At 38.0% G+C, this 23,093-nt stretch overlaps 1 protein-coding gene across 2 annotated transcripts in view; it reads left to right on the top strand.

The window, feature by feature from the left end:
• GMDS (GDP-mannose 4,6-dehydratase) overlaps positions 1-23,093 on the top strand; it is a 408,259-nt gene that overhangs the window by 151,724 nt on the left and 233,442 nt on the right. For both annotated transcript variants that reach the window (XM_085052052.1, XM_085052051.1), the window contains exons 5-6: positions 3,720-3,912; positions 4,810-4,914. In XM_085052052.1, the coding sequence (XP_084908178.1) occupies positions 3,720-3,912; positions 4,810-4,914 (298 nt within the window). The remainder of the gene's footprint in view (positions 1-3,719; positions 3,913-4,809; positions 4,915-23,093) is intronic.

The raw sequence follows: 23,093 nt of genomic DNA, 5'->3' as shown, positions 1-23,093 counted from the left end.
TGTATGTAAGGAGTCCATTTGCTTTTTAGTATTTTTTGAGGAAATTCTGCAGGGTATTCAGAACCTGAAAACCTGGAACTTGAAGTACTTTTGTCAAGTGTCTCCTTATTTTTCTTTGTCCACTTTTAATGACAAACTTATCACTACCCATTGAATGGAATAAATAGACATATATGAAAAATATACTATTATAGTATTTCCAGAGATCAACAATGACAAGTGCAAAAACATGGTGTCCCCATTGCACATGGGAAGTGAGTGCCAAGGTCACTCAATGAGTTCCAGGAAAGCAATTTTCTGTTTTGTTAGTATATCATGATTTCCCTTTGGCATAAAATCTGTCCAAAGGGGATAAAGAAGTATTGGATCCATGACTTCAATACTCTTTGAGAAAACTTTCAGATTTAAAGTTTTCCTTGGTCCAGTCATTACAAAAACTCCATGTTTCCTTCAAAACAAGTTGTAGTTGCAGGTCTTGCTTTATGTGGTTGAGAGTAGCAGATAGTTGTGGATTTTTGGGGAAAGAATGGAGTATCTGTCTTATGTAGCTAAATTAAAAAGTGTGAGTACATAGTTTCTCCAAGGCACGGTCAAGAGCATTCTCTGTTACGTTTTCTGCTCTGACTCACCACTGTCTTTATTGGTGTACAGGAAGACAATGTTCCTAATTCAGGCACTTAAGAAAATTGTCATAAATTAGGCAGTTTGACAACTCTCATCTGTAGGTATTAGCTAAACTCTTTTTTCCCCCTGGATAAATCTTTAATCTTTCATAAAGTATGAATTGTTCTTAGCCTTCATACACCTGCCTTTACAATAATTTCCATTAAGCTTTTACTCTCAGGTAGTCCCACTGAGCTCAATGAAGATTATTTGTGTAAGTAACATCTATTGAATCTGATTCTATAGTTGGTTTCTATAACTCAGTCCTTTTTTTTTTTTTCTTTAGTGTTAGATGTTCATCTCAATGAAGACCCTCCTTTTTTTTCTTTTTTTCTTTTTTTTCCAGCTCCAGTCTTTCTGCTAGTCTTGCACAAAATAACATGTATAAGGAGAGGGAAATAATGTTGTAAGGAATATGTTATCACCTTTCACCTTTTTAACTTTGAATTAGAATTGCATTAAAATTTCGTTTCCTTTTATCTCTATTTACAGCATTACTGCTCTTATGCTCCACAGGGTCTTTTAAAAGTCCAGAACTTTTCATGTTTGAAATTTTAGTGGATAAAAATACTTTTTTTAATTTTTCTGAATGCCATATTGGTCTAACCTGCGCTCCAAAATGAAATGGGTTTAGTGGTCTGAGTTCTGACTCTGGTGAACAGCAGTCTGCATTACAAAACAGACACAAAATTGGTGGTTTCTGCTCAGGGACACTCAGACCCAGTCAGCATGGGGACACAATTACCTCACACCCCAGGGAGTGTTTGCTGAAGGTGAAGACTGAGGTCATTCTTCAGGCAATAGGGAAAACCATCTCTTGTGAAATTGGTCTCTATACCAGCCAGAGAGAGCATTTCCCAGTGCTGCTGCTGTGGCCACATTGCTCCCTCTGGTTAAGAGATTTTATGGTCTAGGATCTCCTAGACTGCCTCAGTTACATGTGCCATTTACTTTGCAGTAGGATATGTAAGCAATGATTTGCATTTCAGGGTGATATTTTTAACAGGTTGTCTGTTGGAAACGATACCTTAATATAGGTAAATTCCTGGTCCTGCTACAGTTAGTATGTGTTTTGCCTTTCATTGGAGAGCTGAGACATATGAGTAATACACTAATTTATGTTCATTAGTTCATTATTGACTGTACCATCTACTCATTAAAATGTCTTCCTAAGAGTTACTCTGACACTGAAGTTGAGAGACCTTAAATGGCTGTTGTCTTTGTGCCAAATGGATTAAAACGAAAAATGTACAGCTCTTCTTGGTAGATCAGTGCTCAATTTCAGCTGGGTCATACCAGGTTAACAAGACAAAATATCAGGTCTCCTTTTGTTGGTTTTTTCCTCTTTTGGTTAAAAACAAGCAAAAGTAAGGCTTGGTTTTCAGGTCAAAACTGTGTGTGAACCTTTTTATTTTGGAGCACAGTAACACAATTTAGATAGTTTTATAACTGTATTAAATTAACTGTAAGTGAAAATTCAAATTAATCAAATTATTTTTTTTTCCATCTGCTGTGTAAATAAGCCTTAAACCTCCAGTGGTTACTGAATAGGGAAAGTGGCTTAACAGGAGAAAAGAATACAGGGCTATCAGTCTGCAAAGAGCCTAAAAAGATATCTGGTGTCAGGTTTCCTACTGGTTTCACTGTGATAACTCAGCTTGTCCAGCTATGCTCATTTGCTCTCTACTCCATTGGTAGTTACTCTGTCACTGCAGACACTAATGAAGGGAATATCACAGATTTTACTGTCTGATTTTGGAAAAGCCTCACTAACAACTAGCATAGATCATTTGAAGAGACTGTAATGTTGCTGTCACTTGAACTGGTTCCTGAAAGTCAATTATCAGCCAGAGGGGACATAGGTGGAATAATTCTCCATGTCAGGGCCATGAAGGACATTGCTCTAAAAGTCCATTCCCCTTTATTTTATAACATTGGCAGTATAAACGCAGAACGTTTTTTCAAAAAGTGGCATAAGCAAAATCCCTGGGTTGGAGGGAGAGTGTAGAAAGAAGGAGGACTGTGCCTCTGGGATGGGTACTGATGGGAAAAAAAATCTTCAGAGTCCAGGAACTTTGTTTGGTGGTACAGACTGCTTTTTGAGATGTTCCAGCAAAGAGTTCCCTTCTGATCATATTTTCTCCTGTCTGTGGATTGCGGTGGTCGCAACACATCTCTTACCTTCAGTTTGCTTTTTCTAGGCATTTTCTTCTGTAACTGCAAAGAAAATAATGAAGATATTTTTTAAATACTCTGAAAGCTTAGACTTGAGCACTGATTGTGGCATAGGCCACAAGACAATCTCATCATAAAGATAACAACCAATACTGGAGTGGGGAGAGAAAAAGAAATCTTTGCCCACCAGTAGGCATGAGTTTACTATAATACTTTGAAGAATATATCAGCTGGAGATGTCAGGTTTCTTTTGGATACCTCCACCCTTTGCAGTCATACTTCATGATCCTCCTAAGCTCTGTGCAAAAGCCACAGCTCTGGTACACCTTGGTCAGGTGGTGTTGGGAGTCTCATTTGATAGCAGATGATATTTCTGTTCTTCTCTGAACTTTGATGTCTGTTTAAATTGCAAAACCTTGGACCTTGTTTAAAGTTTGAAGGGTATGGGGGGGCAGGGTTTATAAATGTTTATGCTGTCATGCTCTTTGTCCCATTATTTTTTTAAATATATTTTGGGCAATTATAACCAAATTCAAGTGTGTCAAAGATATTGAGCCCAAGTGAGCATTGTGGAAATTGGCAGCTGTGGGGATGAGAGAGTGCCTGATAACGTTCCCACCATGGGGAGGTTTACCCCTTACTTCACGTGGGAAAATAATCCCAGGGAACACCAGTCTTTTGGTTTGGCTATTTATGGAACTACTTATTTATTCTTAGAAATCCTTTGAGGGTACTTTTGTAAACTGAGTATCTACTCTGTACAAGAGTGTCTAGATGGTCTGTGGCAAGTGATGTATTGCTTTGTTTAGTTGTACATGATCACGGCATGTTCTGGTTCCCCTAGTAAAATTAGTGGGTTTTTATTTCTTTTTCTCCCCAAGATTTCTTTCGACCTAGCAGAATATACTGCTGATGTTGATGGAGTTGGCACTTTACGGCTCCTAGATGCTATTAAGACCTGTGGCCTTATCAACTCTGTGAAGTTTTACCAAGCCTCCACCAGTGAACTTTTTGGAAAAGTGCAAGAAATCCCGCAAAAGGAGACCACCCCTTTTTACCCAAGATCGCCTTACGGTGAGGATCACTGATGGTGTGTGTGTAGTGTCTGTCTGTCTGTTCTCCCTGCTCATGTCTCAGGGCTGAAGTCATTTGGCTGTGAGATTAGAATGATGATAGAGCTAAAGTGACTAGACATGTCGAGAGGCATACTTTTATGAATTACTATATAAAAGGTATTTGCTGCCATTGCCTGGGGGTTGGAAATTAGCATCTCACTTCACAAGACCTTGTTCATTCAGCTCACAGGTTAAGAGCTCTTGAAGAAGGGAGGGTAGGGTGACTCTTCCTTCACAAAAGGTTGTAAGGTACTGCTGAAGTGATAAGGTTTCATATTTTTTGTTGCCTAAATGAAAAACTCCCAAGAGCTCACTTCTTTCTTCATGAACTCATATGAAATTTGAAACACTTATTAAAGCAATGGTCATGGAGGACTTTGGTGATAAAGTTTCAAATCAATTTGAGTGTTAAGGCACCAGATTTTCACTTTTATTCCTCCAAGGTAATTTTGGTTTTGTTTTGGGTTATTTTTTAATTAACAGAGGTCACTACAGAGGCATATTTCACACGCTGTGACTGTGTTAATTATATTGCTAAAGAAAAAATGCTGTGCTTGAGAGTGTATAAGAAAACAAGTGAGAAAGTGCCCTGATGTTTCATGGCCAATTCAGAGGCTGCACAGAATATGAGTATTTTCCCATTGAACTGCTGTTTACTGGGCTGGATTTTTTTTCCATATAAAATTTGACACATGTAGGGAACTCATCAAATTCTAAAGCACTCTGCTGTTGAAATGTGGACTTCACCCAGCATGTGGCAGAGTCTTTTGTGTGTGTGTGTGTGTGTGTGTGTGTGTGTCTGAGTTGTGTATGAGGCAAGCATTTATATGATAACACTTCAAAATTATTTTTACAGGGGTAGCAAAACTGTATGCCTACTGGATTGTGGTGAACTTCAGAGAAGCCTACAATCTCTTTGCTGTGAATGGCATCCTCTTCAATCATGAGAGCCCCAGAAGAGGTTAGAAAATCCATGTGAAATTGTTTCCAATTTTGTGTCTATCTGATTGGAAAAATGGAACAATGCATCCACAGGTTTCATTTAAACTTGCCAGGATTATGTAGGGAAGGTGTCATGACTTGTAGCCTCTTCATGGCATTTAATGTAGCCCTCCTGGCAGTCTCAGAGTTCAAGAACAGCAGCTTTCCCTTTCAAGCATCATATTCTATTTTGTAGCTCAGGGTTGCTGAAGGGAAGTTTGTGTATCTAATTTTGTGTTCCTCTTGATAAAAAGTAAAGGCTAAAGTGTTGAAGTGACACATAAAAAAAGGCAGGTTTTCTAAATATTTATTTGGGCAACTGCAGAACAGATGCAATTTCAGGTGTGACATACTCAAGATTTTAATTTGTGTAAAAATGTCAAATTGAGAGGCAGAAACAATAGATGCTCTAAGTTCATAAGACTAATGAGTACAGCCTGGTATATTTTGAAAAAAAAATTGAGTTATGGCCCATACCATTTACAAGATGGCTTTTAACACATGGCTTTAAAATGCCTTTTAGTTTAATCCTTAATAGCAATGCAGCTTAAATTCCACTTAATCATCCCTTTTCCGCTTGCAGTACTTTATGAACAATTAATGCTGGTATTTAGTTTGAGTAAGAGTCCATGGTTGATTAGAAGTCTCTGTTATAATGACAATTTTCCTCTGCCCTTTAAGTACTATGACTGTAGAAAGCACTCTAAAATTAAACTTTAAATTAACACAGAAAACTGGATTCTCAGTGCAGAAGCCTTTTATTGTGGTCTGTTTCTAAATGAAAAATAAATTCAAGTTTTACAGGAATGCAATTATATAAATTATAACCTGGTGCAAAATATAAGAATGTTAATCATACTTATATGATACTTATATAAAACAGACTATAATTTCAGTTCTGCTTAAAAGGAAAAAAAAAAGAGAAAAAAGGAGTCCATGTCAACAGGATTTAAATATTAATTTCAGTCTTTGCGAGTCACAGCTGTGAAACCTCATCATACAGTGGGTAGGCAGCATTTACAGTAATTGGTGGTAGAAGTTAGTGTATCACTTCACTAGAGCAAATGAAGCACAAGTCTAAAATTAAAGGAGAATCATATTCACTAGATTGTTTCATTTAGAAACTCTAATACTTTGCTTTCTATTAAAGAGTTAGTTTGCTGAGATGTATTCATAGTGTTCTGTAAACCAATGTTCAAATTGCTCTGAGTTATGACTGCAATTAAAACATTCTGACCATTGTAAAAATGAGGGAATATGCAATAAAAAATATTGGCTTGGCATGATTTCTAATAACGCTAGGGAGCTACAAGATGAGATGAAAATTTTATAAACACATTTACCATTTCTGCTGCTCTTCTGTAGACTTGTGCCATTTTGAACCAGGAAAACTTCAGTACTTGTTGCTATTGTTATTCCTTTGATGTTTGCTCCTGCTTTAAGACAACTGCAATAGAGTTTCCCACCTGAAGTCTCTTTTCAACACATTTAATGTCCCCATGAAAATCCCAAGTCTGTGCTTTGAGGTCTCAGGCTGTGTTTTTCATTGTGTGTGTGTGCTGGGTGCCATTTTAGGCCCTTTATGGCATGAACAGGAATCTTGTTCTGGAAATGGTTTCAGTTGGCTCTGTTTGCCTTAGCAGGACTACTTGCCATGAAAGCAACTGTAACCACAGACCAGTGCCATTTGAATAGTATTTATATGGGAAAAGGTCTGGAAAACTATACAGATAAGAAAATGAAATAAAAGTCGTTTTAAGATTGCTTCTTGATAGTCATTCATCACTTTCCTAATATCTTTGAAGATTGCAAAGGCGCTTCAGGAGAAAAAGAGGATTTAACTGGGATTTCTAACTCCTATGCAAAGATGGTAATATCCGTGGAAGTTTTACAATGCTTTATGATTTAGCCCTTTTTTAATACTGATTTCAAAGATTAGGAATATCTAAATAAACCAATACATACTTTCTTCCAGTACTACATGCTACTATTTCAGTTGTTTTACTGTTACACTGATTGGATCAAATGCAACATTCCATTGGTGGTGATAATATTTGCATCTTGTCCACACAAAACTTAACACCCAGGAATTGGAGAAGAGCAGAACTCTAGTATTCCTTGTAGCCAGAGATCCATGAAATATGCTACACAGGGAGGCAATGGTTAGGATGAACAGAATGCCTTTTTCATGCTTTGGAGCCTGTATTGTGGGCTTTGATCAAATGCAGAAGTATTTGTATTTGAAGTACAAGGACTCGTGTTGAAGGATGGTGATTGCAGTTGTCTGCCAAGCTGGTCACTGATGTTGAATTGAACAAACATTTGTAAAGAGTTTGCATCTTGGTCTGTATTGTAAATACATGTTTGGGGTCACTCAAAAAGTTACCTGCAATGGTATTAGCAAAAATTGGTTTAATGCAAATTTATAAAAATGTCACTTAACAAAGTTTGATGGCAAGGTTCACCCTATTACTTACTACATGGATGAAACATACAAAGGAAAATTGAGTTAGAATCAATTTAGAATGATTTGCACAGAGACTGAAAGTGCTAAATTGTAAGGACGACCCATTGAGTCATGAGCTTTCTAAACTCCTGATGCAGCTTAGGACCAGCTAGTTCCAGTCTGAGTCTCAGCCCTTTACAATAATTTATGTCTAAAGAAATTAATTACTTCATTCATTCGTAAGTACTAATTTAGCATGCTATCAGCTATAACACTATCAGCTATAATACTGAGCACCTGTTGTGAATGAGGGGGTCTCTCCACTGTGATACCTCAGTCTCAGGTAAGGAATCTCAAACCTTGAGATGAATCCCAGTGCTTTGCACTGCAAAGCAGTGCACTTGCAATTTAAAGAGGACTGAAACTGCATTTATCCGAAGATCTGTTTATAGTAGAAAGGTCTCTCTGGCTTGAGAACCAACTTTGAGAAGTGTCCTAACTCAAGGGAAGATCACTGCCACACAGCCATTCTGCCTTGCAGTGGGAGCTCAAAGAAGGCTCATTTAGGCTGTCATATATATGGGATAAAGTGGTTGGCTTGTAGTTAAATTACATGTGATGGGAAAGGTATGCATGAGACCCTTTTGACCCTCAGCTGTTTTTTTTTGCTCAGTAACTCAGTCTTGGAAAAGCTGCCCCCTATTCTTCTGTTGCAAGCATCAATGCACCCTGGGTTACTCTGCCCCTTGGTGGGTTTCCTGGAGGAGTTCTTGGCCAAGCTACATCTCAGGTGTTTGCATCCATTGGAGCCTGTACCAACCTATTGGTAGTTCAGATAAGGGGGTCAAGTGCATCTGCCGCAGTCCCTCTTTATATAATGTTCTGATATTGTAGTGCTGGGGCAGCAATGCACAAGCCTAGGGAAAATGAGAACTGTCTCATCTCAAGAGCTGCTTCTCTATAAAATAAGTTCAGGAATCTACACCTCTTCTTTCAGAATGCCTATTCTTCTTCTGAGCCTTCCACCTTAAACTCAGAAAGGAGCACCAGTAGTTAATCTCATGTAGCCTGTATAATAATAGGGAAGTCTGCAGAGAGTTCATAAGGGTAAAGAGTGCTTAAGTCTAATATGAAAGGTTTCATATTTCTCAAAATTACAAAGGCTTTAGAGAAGTGCTGGCTTTGGGAACATTTGGTTTTCTACTTTTATCTTGCTCTCTAAGAGAATGACAGTAACAGGAGTAGTTCTAAGATGTGACGCCATAGTGTAAAGCTGAGCACTTAAGTTCGCTGTGTGGGCTTCCTTTTAAGTATGATGTTTCATGTTCTGACAATCAGAGTGACTTTACAAAAACACCAGTCATAAATTCCAGGTTGGCTGAACCCACTGCCTGAGCCTTATATCTTAATTTGGGAATAGTACAGCATTATTAAATTGCACAAGTACTTGAGTCTATACTCAAGAGATACGTGTGTATGTAACAGCCAAAAATATAATCTAAAATTTCATATAAAGAAAAATTAGTGGCTATGTTAGACTAATCTTAATAAAATATACATCTACTTTGAGCCTTTCTGTAGTATTTTCCTTTCTATTATTTTCTTTGTATTATACATACTCCCTTTCATTTGATTTCCCTTTCATTTCACTTAGCCACTTTTACAGTTTTGTAAGATGAAATAGTCACTTTTTGACCAGTACATACTTTTCAGCTCACATAAATCTACACAGCTGCACTGAAGTGAGTAGGGTCGTGTTGATTTATGCCAGCTGAGGGTCTGGCATAGTACTTCCAGTAATGGTCTGGTAATGTAAGATAAGCATGATTTGCATCCTTCAGGGAAAAGACCTATATTAGCTGTATACTTTGCTAAAGCTAATTTCTTCAGTTACTTTTGTCCATTTTATCCAGGTATAGCTTAAGAGTTTCCTGATTTATGATCATGCCAAAGTGAATGGGATCTTCCATTTCTGAAGCTTATTTGTTGTCTAAGTATGACACAAGATGAAAAGCAATATGCTCTACAGTAGCTACAAGGCAGCCTCTGTATTCAAAAATGAACAACCAAAGAAAACAAAAAAAAACTTTTCCAGAATTATACTTCCCCCCCACCCCCCCAAGAAAACATTGTGGGATACTGAATGGGGGAGGTGATAGCCATCATGTTGGTGGTGGTTGAACATGTCTCCCAGTATTACTAGTGTGGAAATGTTTTTGCCCTATGGCAATATTGGAAGGATATTTCGGTTCAGTGAGATGACGGTTTTGACAGTGGAAGAGTGAGGCAATTAGCAAGTCTAGTTTTCAGGAAAGCTGGGGCTTGATCCAAATGTTTTTTACTTCATTGGAAAATTCCTGTTCTTTTGTTGGGCTCAGGATCTCACTAATACCTGCTTCTCTGAGTGAGAAAGCAAACTGTTTGCTGACAGTGTCATTTGTTTCGTCCCAGACAAGCCCTTACTGTCTCTCTTCTGTGTTCTGTGTAAGAAGTTGTCTCAGGTTTACAAGATGTGCCTTTGGATGTCTGAGATAACTTTCTGATTTGGTTAACCACTTCATTGCTTGCCTCATCTGATCTTAATCTACCAAGATGTACAAACACGTACAGCATGTTTCCTGACACAATGCAACAGAAGTTTTGTTTGGTTTTTGTTGGGTTTTTTTCCCCCCTAAGTAATACTTTGCCTCCACACATGACATCATTGTGTAGATCATTCAGTAGGGAATTTTTGTGTGTCTGATACCAGCTCTGGTAAAGCAGTTGTCATCAGACCATTGCTGTATAGCCAGAGGGGAAGGATACAACTGCTCATTTCTGTGATCTCTTTCAGCCAGGGTGGAAATGGCTAGGTGTTAGATTGCAGGCTGAATGTTGTCAAAATACATGTAGTAAGATTAAAATGAAAAGAAATCATGATTTAAATAGAATGGGGAGTGTTCTTTGCTTTTATTGTGCATCTGGGTCTCAGATTTGCCAGGGGGAAGGGGGTAAGAGTTTCTCCTACTCACTGTAAATAGGTCTGTGTGTCTTTTAGATTTATAGTTTTTGTTGTTACCTTTTTTTTTAATCAGGTTTACTTTCCCTTTTGCCTCTATTTCATAGAGAAGGCAGAAGCAGATGGTGACATCTGCTACTGACTTTCACAAGAAATCTGTGCAATCCCTACTGTAACAGCTGCTCTTCTGCATCTACAATATAGAGATGTAGTCAACATGCGCCAGATTTCCCTTTCTCATGTCTGTGGTTGAGGAGACTAATTGCTAATCTTCTAAGACACTTTCTGTGCAAGAGAAGCTTGGTCAACCTAGTACCACTGGAAATATTAAGGGCTTTTCCTGGTGCTTTTTTGCTAAGTTGAGGCCTGTGAAAGGCATAAATGTGTAAAATTTTCAGTGCAGAGGTACATCTCTTTCATTTAATACAAAATTTTCAAACTCGTGAGTATATCTAAATAGAAATATCAGCAGAGTATTGCTTGTGAGTCTCTTATTCCTTGCTGGATGAGAATAATACAGCCTGGCTGATGTCATCAGGGATTGTCTGCCTTGCATATTGAAAACTTGATGGCAAGGTACCATGGCCAATGTAAAAGGACTTACTCAGACATTTGTGTGCTATAGAACAGCCAAGATCATTTCATGCTTTTTAGTTTGCGTGTTTCGACAGAGAAAGCATGCAGTGTCCTGAAGACATGCATTCTTACTGGCTTTTTCTCCCTGCTGCGAGGCTGATCCTGCTAAGTGATCCATGCAGGTGTTCCCTTATCTACACATGCAGTCAAACGTCACTGGGGATAAATGTGGGCATTAGGGTCTACTCACACAAATGGATTTGCAGTAATATTGACTGTTATAAGAGACAATTTCCAGGTAATACCTTTCTTCTGTTCTACCTAAGTACATGCTTTTTCCCCTTTAAAAAGATCTGGTGATACAAAATAAGTAAATTCAGTTAATTATGACAGTGTTGAATCTGCTGCTGACTAATTAGTACAGATCAGAGCACATCACAATTTCTGGAGATTTTTGTCTAGTTCTTATGTTACTAATATGCCGTATCAACCTTTTATTTCTGGTGCCACTTTCCTAGTGCTAGTCAATACTGAGATATGAAGGCAGTGTGACCATACCAAAATATGGGTGGGTTTCCCTTTGTGAGCTTGTGTTTTAAAAGCAGTACCAGACATCTGAAATAAGAACTGAAGACTGAGACTGTTTCTGCATGCCCTTGGTTTTGGGCATCCAGGTAATCCAGGTCAGTGCCATGGAATTTGTCATGTATGGGAATAAACCAATCATATATGTGGGCTGAATCAGGATAAAAAAAGATATCTTTCTAAAGTGAGTCATTGATGAAGTTAGATGCTGTGTTGAACAGTCTGACTGCTGGAATCTTTCTGATTCAGTCTTTGCAACAATAGTTTGTAGTAATCTTTACCATCTCTTTTTTTTCCTTTCAAAGTAGCCCTGATTCTTTATGTCTCTATCAGATGTACTTTTCTGGGGTCTATCACCAGTTTATCTAAGTAGTTATGGATATAGCTTGTACAAAAACTAAGTCATTTCATGCCTGTGGGTTTAGATTTTTTGGAACAGCTGCATTCACAAGTCAGCTCTCTCCTTGAGCAAATTATTATCTTATCAGAAGCATCTTTTCATCATTAAATCATGTTCTCCCTTGTGGCTTATACTGTGTTGAGAAGAAAGTAGAGTACAAGTTTTGCTATCTTCCATGATTGATTTCAACCTTTTTTTAATCTTGAAAAAAAGAAAAGGGCACAGTATCCCCACAATTTACAAAATGTCCAAATTATTCCATTTAGAAAATATAAGCAAGTAATTCTTAACATTTGTCAAGTTATACTAACATATATCAGTGTTACTTTCTTAAACTAAATTTGAAGACTTTTTTCTCTAATTAAATATCAGCCCAAAACTTTGAAATTAAGCGCTATGGAATTTATGCAAGTCATCAAAGGGAAATGGAGTGGCAGAGCATGTATCTCACCTACAGTGTTCTTATGTCTTCATTAAGGCACAAACTTGTAGCAGCATTTTTAGAAATAATGTGTTTTATGGGCCTATTTCCCTATTTTTCCCCTTTATTACATCTGTTTTTTCCTAGGCAAAGCACCATGGAAAATGTGACCATTGTGCTCTTCTTGTATATGTATAAATGAGAACGTGAAGTGAAATATAAGAAGAATTGTGAGATTTACACCTGGCATTTTACAAACTAGCCTAAAGTGAATGCAGAGTTTGCAGAAGGTCACAAGAACAGAACTGGTGTCAGCCAGAACTCCTTTTAGCTGATTTATCCCATTATAACGTTAGGGGAGAGAACAGGAAACAGTACAGATAGAGTGTGATCATTTCAGACCCCAGCAGCTGATGGGTAAGAGACCATGTATGAAAGATGCATCCCAGTCCAGTGCCTGTCCAGTCCAGGGCTCTGTAGGAATCGAGGTCAAGCTGCTGCATGTGAGATCCTCTCTGAAGGAAACCACTTGTCTGGGGAAAAACACCTCCTTTGAATGCATGGTGAAGTCATGATTCAGTGGTACCCAGAGCCTAGGACAAGAGAGCATACTGCAGGATGCAATTTTCCCAGATGTGGGGACTCAGCCACAGCCAACCACTTCTGCATTTCTTGCTTTTGTCAAGAAATTCCTTGAGCCATTTTTGCTTGCATTTGCATCCACATGATTACTTTATTCTGTTGTGTTTCGTTAAGCATCATTGTATTCTGAAATAGAGGCAAGAAAGGGAAGAAAAATCACACAAAGAGCAAAGGTCACATCATTATTGCAAGAGATGTTGCATAAATGAATCTATCTTACATTGTTGATATTCTATAAGTAATGAATGTTTAGTATTTTAGACATTGCTTCTATATATTAATGATTTCTTAAACTTCTGAAGACCTGTGTCTTACTGTGATTAAAATTCTGTAAAATATATACATTTCTTATGTGATGTACTAGTGTACTGCTTTGTCTTCTTCCTGCTATGTAATTCAACATCAGTGTTCCCCTGAGACCATGAAGTAAAATCCACTAGAAATTGCTTACAACTCATGTTCAGGCTCCTGGGTATCACTGCAAAAATGTTAAGTATATGACGCTGTAGGCCTTATTCCACAACCTTCACATTTTGGGCATCATCTTCCAGGTGCAGACACTTGAAAGCCTGGTCATGCTCACTCAAGTCTGTAGGCATGGAGTGACTGCCAGACTTACCTGGCCCATCTTAGTATCTGAAACATTTTCTCAGCAGTGTGCATCCTCTTTGCCCTAAAATAGCTCTCCGAAAGGTTGACAGTTCCCTCTACTTAGTCATGCATAATTTAAAAAAACTAAAAATACAAGTAAATATATTAAAAGTGCATATTGTTTCAGAAAGTTATTTGAAATCAACCTGCTGAGACATTTCAGATACAGGGACCTGAACAGGAGAGACTCTAATTCTCAATAAAGAGATTCCACTGTTAGTGGTTCAAAAAACACTGCAGATGGAAATGTCAACTGATTATTCCTCAACAAAGTTATCAGGATTCATTAAAAACAAATAAGTGAGAAATGCAGTGTGATTGGATGTCAGCCCTGGTAAGGTTTATCATGTAGTGGGATTTTACAGCAATTGTAGGAAAGTAGGCTGCTTTATCTGAGAGAAGGTTAGTGCATTTGGTCAAAGCTTGGTTTGAATTTAGGAACAGCTTTCTTTCTCTACCTTGATTTCACTAAGTGTTTCAGTTACAGTTCCCAGAAATGTGTGTTTAAAAATAAAAAGCAAAACCCCACAGACAAACATTGTATGTGTAGGTAGTTTGATTTCAGACTATCACATGCATTATGTACTTTTTGGGGATGCACAAAAGTTTTACATTTATAAGCATATCCTGTTGTCCCTTGGGAATAGCTGAAAATCCCAGCAGCTGGCAGACTGCTGATTTGTGCCAGTTTTATTCATCTAATTGCAAGTATTTTTAACAGATTTTAACCTCTGTTACAAGGAGTTATTGCAGTGTGTATACTGTCAGCTACATGTGTTTCCCACACTGTTGATGTTTGCACACCTTGCCAACCGTATTAAAATATTTCCTTTTCAAGGATTTGCCATTCTTAGACTCTTAAAATTTAATTGTGTTCTACTTAATTGTTAGGCAATGATTGGCAAATGAAAGCTATGGCCCAAAGCACTGTAATTAAACCAGATACCCCATGCTATTTAAATGTTGCAATATCAGTTGCATATTTTGATTTGTGTTGTATCTCACCCCTGTAGAATGATAGCTGTTAAGACAAAGACTTAGTAGGTTTCCCATGAAACCCTTCAGGGTTGCTCTTTGGTACAGGAAAACAAATGAAACCCAAGCCAAGAGAGAGAATACAGTATCATGTTTTCTCTACTTTCTCTGAATTTTTTGCCCTAGGACGTGGAGTTTGAGAACCATTGCTATAGAAATGTTGCTGGAATACTGATGGATTTTTATTTTTGAAGTCAAGGCCCTGGCTCATGACATTATATGTGAATAGATTTATAAGTAGTAAAGAATTTTCCAGTAAAGCAACTCAGACCTTGAGTTTACATCTTTTTTTCCCCTCATCTGTATTACAATCTTTACATTATAAGAGAGTTAAGGTGTTTATTCATTGCATCAATATCCATCAATAGGTGGATTGAGAATATTTGCCAAAACTTTACAAAATCCTATAGTAATCCCAGGTGTAGGCAGTGAACCTGGAAAAATCTAAAGCTCATTTTGGATTTAAGACAAATCCAGATGACATGAGAAAAACATCAGTAACACTCAGAAATATTTTACGTTCCATTTATTTTTTAAAACATTTTGAAACAGTTGTTTTTTTAAGTTATAAATCTTCTTTGTGCTTTCTTGCTGACACCTTTCTCTTCTCAGCCCCACCTCATGCCCATATTCTGAGTCATTGGTAGGCATGTGTGCATCCATTAGGGATACTTGTGTTGTGTCATACCCTCTGTGCTCTCACACTGAGTCTCTATTTGCTGCAGCCTATAAAAATAACCACCAAGATCTTTTGTTACCATTATTGCACTGCTTCAAGATAAATGGAGACATTGTGCACCTCCCAAGGCCTGGAAAAGTTCTTCAACTTTCCAAATTTTATGTAATTATTGAAAATTGATTAAATTAGAAATAATCCATGGTCTTAAAACTTTGTTGGTTTGGAATGGCATCAGTATTATTTAAACTTAATTTTAAACATTCATACAGAAGTGCCATTGAATGAAAAGTCAATCCTGTGACCATAACAGGCATAATGAAAATTCTCCTTTTTTATTCCCATGCTGTTTGTTTTCAAAAGTATCACATGTATGTGCCATTGAAAATCATGCCAGTAGTTACTAATTTTAACGTGTTTTTCGGCAGGGATGTGCCTTCCTCTTCTCAAATCCTGACCCTTTAGGGAAAATGGGGGAATGGGATAGACTGGTGCTAGTAGTGTGACTTGTGCTCATGCTCTTCTGGGGTAAAGCATCCACAACTCGTGTGTTATGGAAAAACCTCTCCCCTCTGTATGGAATAAAACTAGGAAGTGGATGTGCTCTCCTTTTTTGAGTAGCTGCTCTGTGCCCTGGGCCATAACCTGCCCAGATGTGCTGCAGCTTCCAGGAAGTGATTTGAATCATCTGAATTTTGGTAAAAAATACATGTGCTGTTTGAGATTTGCACAAAAATAAGTTTAAAAAAGGAGTGCGGTACATACATAATTGTTTTATTTTTAGCATATTTCATGGTCCCTGCTGATCTTGCAATATTTACGAAAAACAGAGCAAGATTGGTGTAAGAGTAACTCAGGCTGGGAACCTGAAAACTTGACTTCATATAACAGCAGCAGGCAAATGCTACCTTTGCTACCTAGTTCTGAAAGTGCTAGTATTACTAAAGAACTGGCAGCAGTTTTTGTCGTGCTGGTGAATCCAAGATCTATTGCCAAAATGGTGTCAGAAAGGAAGCCAGTGAATAACAGGTCATTATTACATTTTTGCTATGTCTCATGATGATGCTTTTCTTGAGAAAAACATCATAATCTTAAATTGCACTTAAAGAAGCTCTTTGTTTTGAAATCATGGGATGAAGCAATTCTGGGTTTGATTTCATTAGTGTGCTGCAGTTATTGCACAACTCTGGTCTACTTGTAAGTAAGTTAAGTGTCTTCTGTCACTTTAGTTCTACAGGTTCGTTGTGGGTTTGGTGGTGTGGTGATATCATCTGGTTTACCATCACATTTATAGACAGTGATAACCAGGCATCAACACCCATGAAGGAACCCACAGAGTCATCAGAGAATGCTCATTCATTTTTTCCAAAATTAGGCATGCGTGTGAGTATGTGGATGACACTTGAAGGTGGCTGCCTGTACTGAAAGTCTGATGAAAGAATAATGTGTTCAGTAAAATTTTCTGTAAAAGAATAAATCACAATTGTCCAAAGTGGTAGTGTACGTGAGGGTTTAGTCAAACTCAGTGTTGTTTCTACTGGTTAAAATCAGATAGTTTAATACTCAATACAAAAGGCTTGGGAGTGAGTAAAAAAAAATCTGAAAGATTTAACACTTTTAAAACTCTGCTTTTCCTTGACACTACTAAAATGCGAAAAATTAGAACATTAATCCTCAATGATTAATAGAATGAATAATAGAAATGCCTCTTACTTTTCTGTAGTCTGTCAGGAAAGAAATACTTATGCAGCCACATGATGCAGTAAGTTATTTTTTAATAAAATCTCTGATGCTTTTATCTGATTTGCAAACCTGCTGTTCAGCGACAAGACCATTCGGATTTTTCAAAGCCCTGGGAATCTTACATATTTTAAAGATGCCTCACAGGGAGTTTTCAAGACATAAACATAGTAATTTTAAGAGGGCCTTATAATTCTCTACTTCTGAAGCAGAACTTCTGAGCTATGTACTAATGTAGATGGCAGCTACCTTGATATGTTAGCTTAGCCTCATTTCCATTTTATTCTACAATGCTGTTTGTGGGAGACACTGCTAAGATGAATATAATGCATTTAAAAAATGAAAGAAAAATTGTGTTTCCTGTCCACAGTTGTGTTTCCTGGACTTGTAATGATTGAAGAATACCAATAATGAAAAGTAAAACAGCATGAAAATTGTTTGATTTGGATCTGATTTTTCTTAGACTCTGATAAGTCTGTTCAGTTTGGCCAGATCAATAATTATTTATCTGCCTTGATATTTCTGAATTAGTTCAAGCTGAAAAATGAAAAACTTTTAAATGTTAATTTAAGTGATTAGCAGACTTCCTTTGAAAATTCTCTGTTAGTTATTCTGATCCAATAATCAGGTGTTTTCTTCTTGATTCATTTCTGCATTAGGGTAAACAAAGAATTTGGTTCAGGTGACAACTGTGGTTCAGTTAGTGTTTTACGTGGAAATAATCTGCATTGGTTTGGTATTAGACTGAAGTAGTTTGGAGAGAGCTTGTGTTTCTGTCTAGACCTACATGACTGTGTCACTGAGAAGGTCAAGGAAACACGGGTTAAAAATAAATAAAGGGGAGCAATATAAAATCTGAATTTTGAATCTGCATTTTTATAACCTCACCATATAAAATGGTTAAAGAGAGCACTTTGTCATGAATCCAACACTGTCTACTGAATTCCATTGAAACCTTAAAAATAACTTAAAAATTTAACTTCATTTTCATAAGCCAGTATGTCTATAGCCCTGGCTACTTTTAAATTCTTCAGCAAATATTTCTGTATAATTACTCAGAATTTGTTTGTTTTTTCTTTTTCAGGAATTTGGTTTTGGTTATCTTTAAATTGGAAGATGAGAGATTAGGGGACACTAGTGGTTTCTTTAGCAGCCTCTTCTAGGCTGCGCAGAAAAATTACCAAGAAGCAATTATTTTTCTGACATGTTACATTTTAACTAATTTAAAGGCAACTAATGAGTTGAGTGTTTAAAGATTTAAAATAATTTTGTCCATATGTACCTTCAAAGTGTGGATTAGTATCAGTATGTCAGAGTTCAGCATTGTTAGGCATGTGCACATTTGTGATATCACCAGCTCAAGAGATGCTGTTGCAGAGTTTATTCTGTTCTTTTGTCCCGAATGGTGCCATGACCACTGCTAGTGCTGTGTATGAGCATAGGAAGAACAAAAGCCAGAGTGGGCAGAACCACGCCACAGAGACTGCAAAAGTACATGATGTCCCCTTTTTGTTAGAAAGTGCTTTCTGAAACCCTACCTGAACACCAGTCCTGCATGTTGATTCACATCTCTGTCTTTCAGGCTCAGTTCTGCTTGTTCCAGACTCTGTGGGCTTTGACATATCTGTCTCTGAGGAGGAAAGTCCCTGCTTCCTCAGGGGACTTGGAAAAAACTTCATGAGAAGCTCGCTTACCCTTGGCTCAGTCTTTCTTTAGGTTTCTTCCATAGGAGACCAAGTTAAATCTATTGTTGTTGTCTTGCCAGTCACATGACATCAAGCACATTTGCAGCTGCTTAAATATTAATTGAAATAGCTCTGGAAAAGATGGGGGCTCCCTCTCAGATGAAATAACATGTATGTCCAAGAAAATCATAAATAAGCTGTTGGGTTTTTTTTAGTAGATCTATCTCATATCATAATAATTACCAAAGTGTTTACTCACAGGTGCAAAATACTTAGAGAGTCTCCTTAATCTCCAATTATTGTTGCCCTCTCATCTTGACCTCTCTTGAAGTGTTTTATAAACAATTTAAAGAATAAATGAAGTATTAGAAACAGTTATTATAGAGCAGGCAAAGTTATTTGCTTTCTTTGAGTGAAGGGATATAATTTATAAAGGACTGATTACACTCATCTGTTTTCTGGGTAGGCTGTAAGTTTACTTTACCATGGCAAGGCAGAATAACAGAGAAATTGTGTCATGGGAGCCAAGTAAGATATTGTAGCAGTAGGAAATCCAATTGCCTTGTTTTACAGCCATTTGTCTTGTCCGTTGTTTCTGTCAAATGATCATTTGAATCAAAAGCATTTAAAGAGATTTTCTTCCTTTGCAGTAATGAGAACAACAGAGACTTTTATACTGCAGGACATTCCTACTAGGTCTTTCCTCCTCTAACATGGCTACCTGCCAGTCCCTGCTATTATTGAAAGTTGCTTCATTCAGTCCATTTTATAAAGTGTCTCTGCCCAGCTTCGTGGCTGTCACTGAGGTTATGAGTCAAGAAGGAGAGTGGGAGAGGGGAGCTCTGATTCAGCAGGGCTTAGGAGCAGAGATGTTAAAACTGAGAATGTTAGTGGGTAGCTTTTTACTTCAGACCTACTCTTTTTCAAGGTATGTGTTCGAACCAAAAGAAAAATACAGTGGAAAGCATGTTAGCATGTTGCCTTACTCATTTGAACACACTGCTCCTGTCTTTGCTTACTCACCAGAGGTTGGTGTCGACGCTATTTGACTCCAGCTCTCAGAAAGAAGGGCCCTTTCTTGGAGGGAACAGCCTAAGGGTTTCAGAAGGTCCCTTTGTAAGTCTGCAAGCCAATCCCACCTCTGCTGTGCACATTTGTCAGGCAGGGATCAAATGAGATGCGAGGGTCCTGGAATCATCAAAACAACAGAGCCTGTTGGCTCCAGCACAGCTGGAGCCAGGAAAAAGATGCCTGCTCCTTTTCTCTTACATGGCTTTTTTCTGTCTCTTTCCTGATCTCCCTGTGAGGCAGACGGAGTGGAGGCAGTAGAGCAGCAGGGAATAAGAAAGGGTGACAGTGATTGTCTATTCCACATCAGAGGACAATTTTGTAGTGTCCCTTTGCTATTAGAAGAACATTTGTCAACCCTGATGTCTGCCAACCATAGTTCTGCAGCCCCTGGAAAATCTTATCTTATCAAAGAGCCTTTTTTTCCCCCCAAACAGGAGAGAAGACACTCTCATTTCCAAGATCAGTGTTTGAGTAAAGAAAAGGGACAGGATGTTGTTGTAGACACATATATAGAATTACATCTTTATTTCTAGTGCTTCTGGCAGAAGCAGGGAGGATGAGGGAGAGAGATACATTAATAACAGGTGGTTGTTGTCAGCATGATAAGACTTAAAAATCCTACAGTAACTCTGTATCCTACAGTACTGTTGTTGCAGGTCCAACACCCTTAAAAACAGAGGTCAGCTGTTTTAAGACACTTTTGAAATATTCCTTAGCTTTTAGAGTCACCACTTTGAAAGTCAGTAAGTCTGTGTGTAAACATTTGCTGTTTAATCACTGTCAGGGTTGGGGGCCCTTATTCAGAGGAGTGTGGTCAGAGGAAATCAGAGTTTGAGAGCTGATTCTTCTTCTCCTGCTGCATCTGGAGCCTAGTGGGGGTGCTTTGGGGAACAAATGTAGATTTGGCTTTGGCTCAAGGGAGGTCCCCTGTCATGAGATGACATATGAAGGTTATGCATATAAGTACCAAACCCTCACACTCCCATACTGTGCAGCATTTCACAGCCAGGAGAAAAACAGACTGTAGCTGTTTTAAAATAACAACTATGTTTTTTCTCTGTTTAACTCTGTTTTCTGGGCTATTAGGTCCCTTTTGTTTACTCCTGCCTTGAGTCATCTCCCAGGCTGGTGTGTCCTGTAAATCGAGTATGATGCTTTCTGCCAGGTATCACTTGTACCTGAAATGCTGGGCACTGTAAACTTTCCTTTAAAACTCTCATGAGTAATTGCCGAAAGGTTGTAGCTACAGTATCCCAAACAAATGCACGTTATGAATGGTCCTCTTTTTTAGCCTGCTTTTCCTTTAAACATGCCTGTTGGGTTTTGAGTACCTGCAGTTAAATGGTGTTGCTTTTGGCAGGGCTTGGTGAGCAAATGAGGCATAATCTCTCTGATCTCAGTAGTCTGGTCAGTCAGCCATGACATTCTCAGTGTCTTTTCTTTCTACACCCTGTCTGAACAGAGCCATAGCCCAGGCAGCTCTCAGTGGGGTTGCCAAAGATTACCATGTGCAGTGAAGCAGCAGATGGCAGGACAGTGGAAAATATGCAGTCCCAATCCCTGAGTTCACGTGGGGTTCAGGGTTAAATTTCAGTGATTTCCCTCTCTGCTCCTCAAGCCCGTCAATAAACTGCCCTTTGAGAGACAAAATCTTTAGTGTGCTTTGGGAAACTATTTAAAGTTCAGTTTTGTCCAGTTTTGGAAGTGTGATCTAGACTGAAGCACAAAAGTCAAGCAGTCTGTGGCTGCCGCAGTTAAAATCTTCTTCACCTTAGCGTGGGCAGAAAATACGAGGTACATATCAATACATCCTGAAAACTATGAAAGGACGGTAAAAGGAGCTTTGCAAATTTGATCAGCTCATGAATTGTGTAATGACTGAAGGAGGGGTGCTTCCACAAACTTAAATTTGTGCCTATGTGTTTTGATAAAGCCCTTGTTTGTGCTTTTGGTTTTTCTCCCCACTGGCTCCCTCTTCCTTATTCTTTGCATGGGATGGAGAGTTCTCACTGGAATGACTACATGTTCAATCTCGGGGTGGGGGAGGTGGAACGGTGGGCAGAGAGCAAGGAAAGCATTCTTTGACAGCAAATTTGTTTGTTCTTTTGAGTTATCTCATCCCTTTTTAACTATTCCAGGGTACTTGTGTCTCATTTTTTCACAAATACCAAGATACTTAACTTTCTCAAATTCTTGTAAAGTTTTGGCATTTTATCTCCATTTCAGGGGGAAGAAATGAAGGCATGAAAAACAAAAACGGGCTACATTGCTTGATTAATTAGTTAATGTTCAGAATAAAACTCTCATCTGTTTCCATCTGAGGTCTTGATAAAAAGCACATAGAGGAATATGCATCAGCGACTAAATGAGAACCTTGACTTTCTGAGCACCCTTTCAGAATTTGCACAAAACCCAGGCTTTTATTTTCCTGTAACAGCATTAATCAGACTGAACTGTGAATCTGTCATTTCTTTCTCTGAAGTTCTTTACCTTTGGTTAATTTCAGGCTCCATAGGATTCTAGCCTACTTCATTTTTCGCAAGACAGCAATTTTTGCCCTCAGAGAAAGACTATTCTCTGGACAGGGGGAAATCCTATTAGGAAAAAGATTATAGTATGTAATCTGGAGGTGTTCTGTAAAACTGTATCGTTGTGCATTCAAAAACAACACTGAAACTCATAATGCTTACTTAGTGCTAGAATTTACAGCTTTGTTCCTGAGCATGTACGGAGTGTGTGTATGTGCATGTGTGTTTTTCTGAATGCATGCACAGCTACCTATGGGGATATTAAAATTATGTGAAAGGTCTCACTAAAAATACAAAGCCAGGAAATTCAGAATTGGGCAAACTTTCTGTCCTGGTTTCACCCCATTGTGTTCAAGTATTGTAGACATCTCAGAACAGCAGGTGATCTGACTGCCTCTTCTGTTCCTAGAGGAAGTATAAACTAGCTTAAATGGGAAATATCACAAAAACAGGATAACAATTAATTTCAGGAGTCCACAAAGGAAGAAGTGTTCTTTAAAATACTGTTATTAAAACAGTACTGAGCATGACAAGCTGAACGGTGGTAAAAGACATATTATATAGGCACTTTGGTTTTTTGCCATTGAATCACTTTCCAAGTGTTTTGTTCCATATTTTCTTCTACAAAACATTTTTGGTGATTGGACATGTTAATGGTGGTATGTTTAAGTTTGGCCTCTTCTTTGTAAATTTAAGTAATCTGAC

The sequence above is a fragment of the Lichenostomus cassidix genome, chromosome 2, assembly GCF_008360975.1.
Source record: "Lichenostomus cassidix isolate B80296 chromosome 2, HeHo_3.0, whole genome shotgun sequence".
Classification (NCBI taxonomy): Eukaryota; Metazoa; Chordata; class Aves; order Passeriformes; family Meliphagidae; genus Lichenostomus; species Lichenostomus cassidix.
Note: the sequence above shows the minus strand (reverse complement) of the source record. Positions and strands in the feature narration are given on the sequence as shown.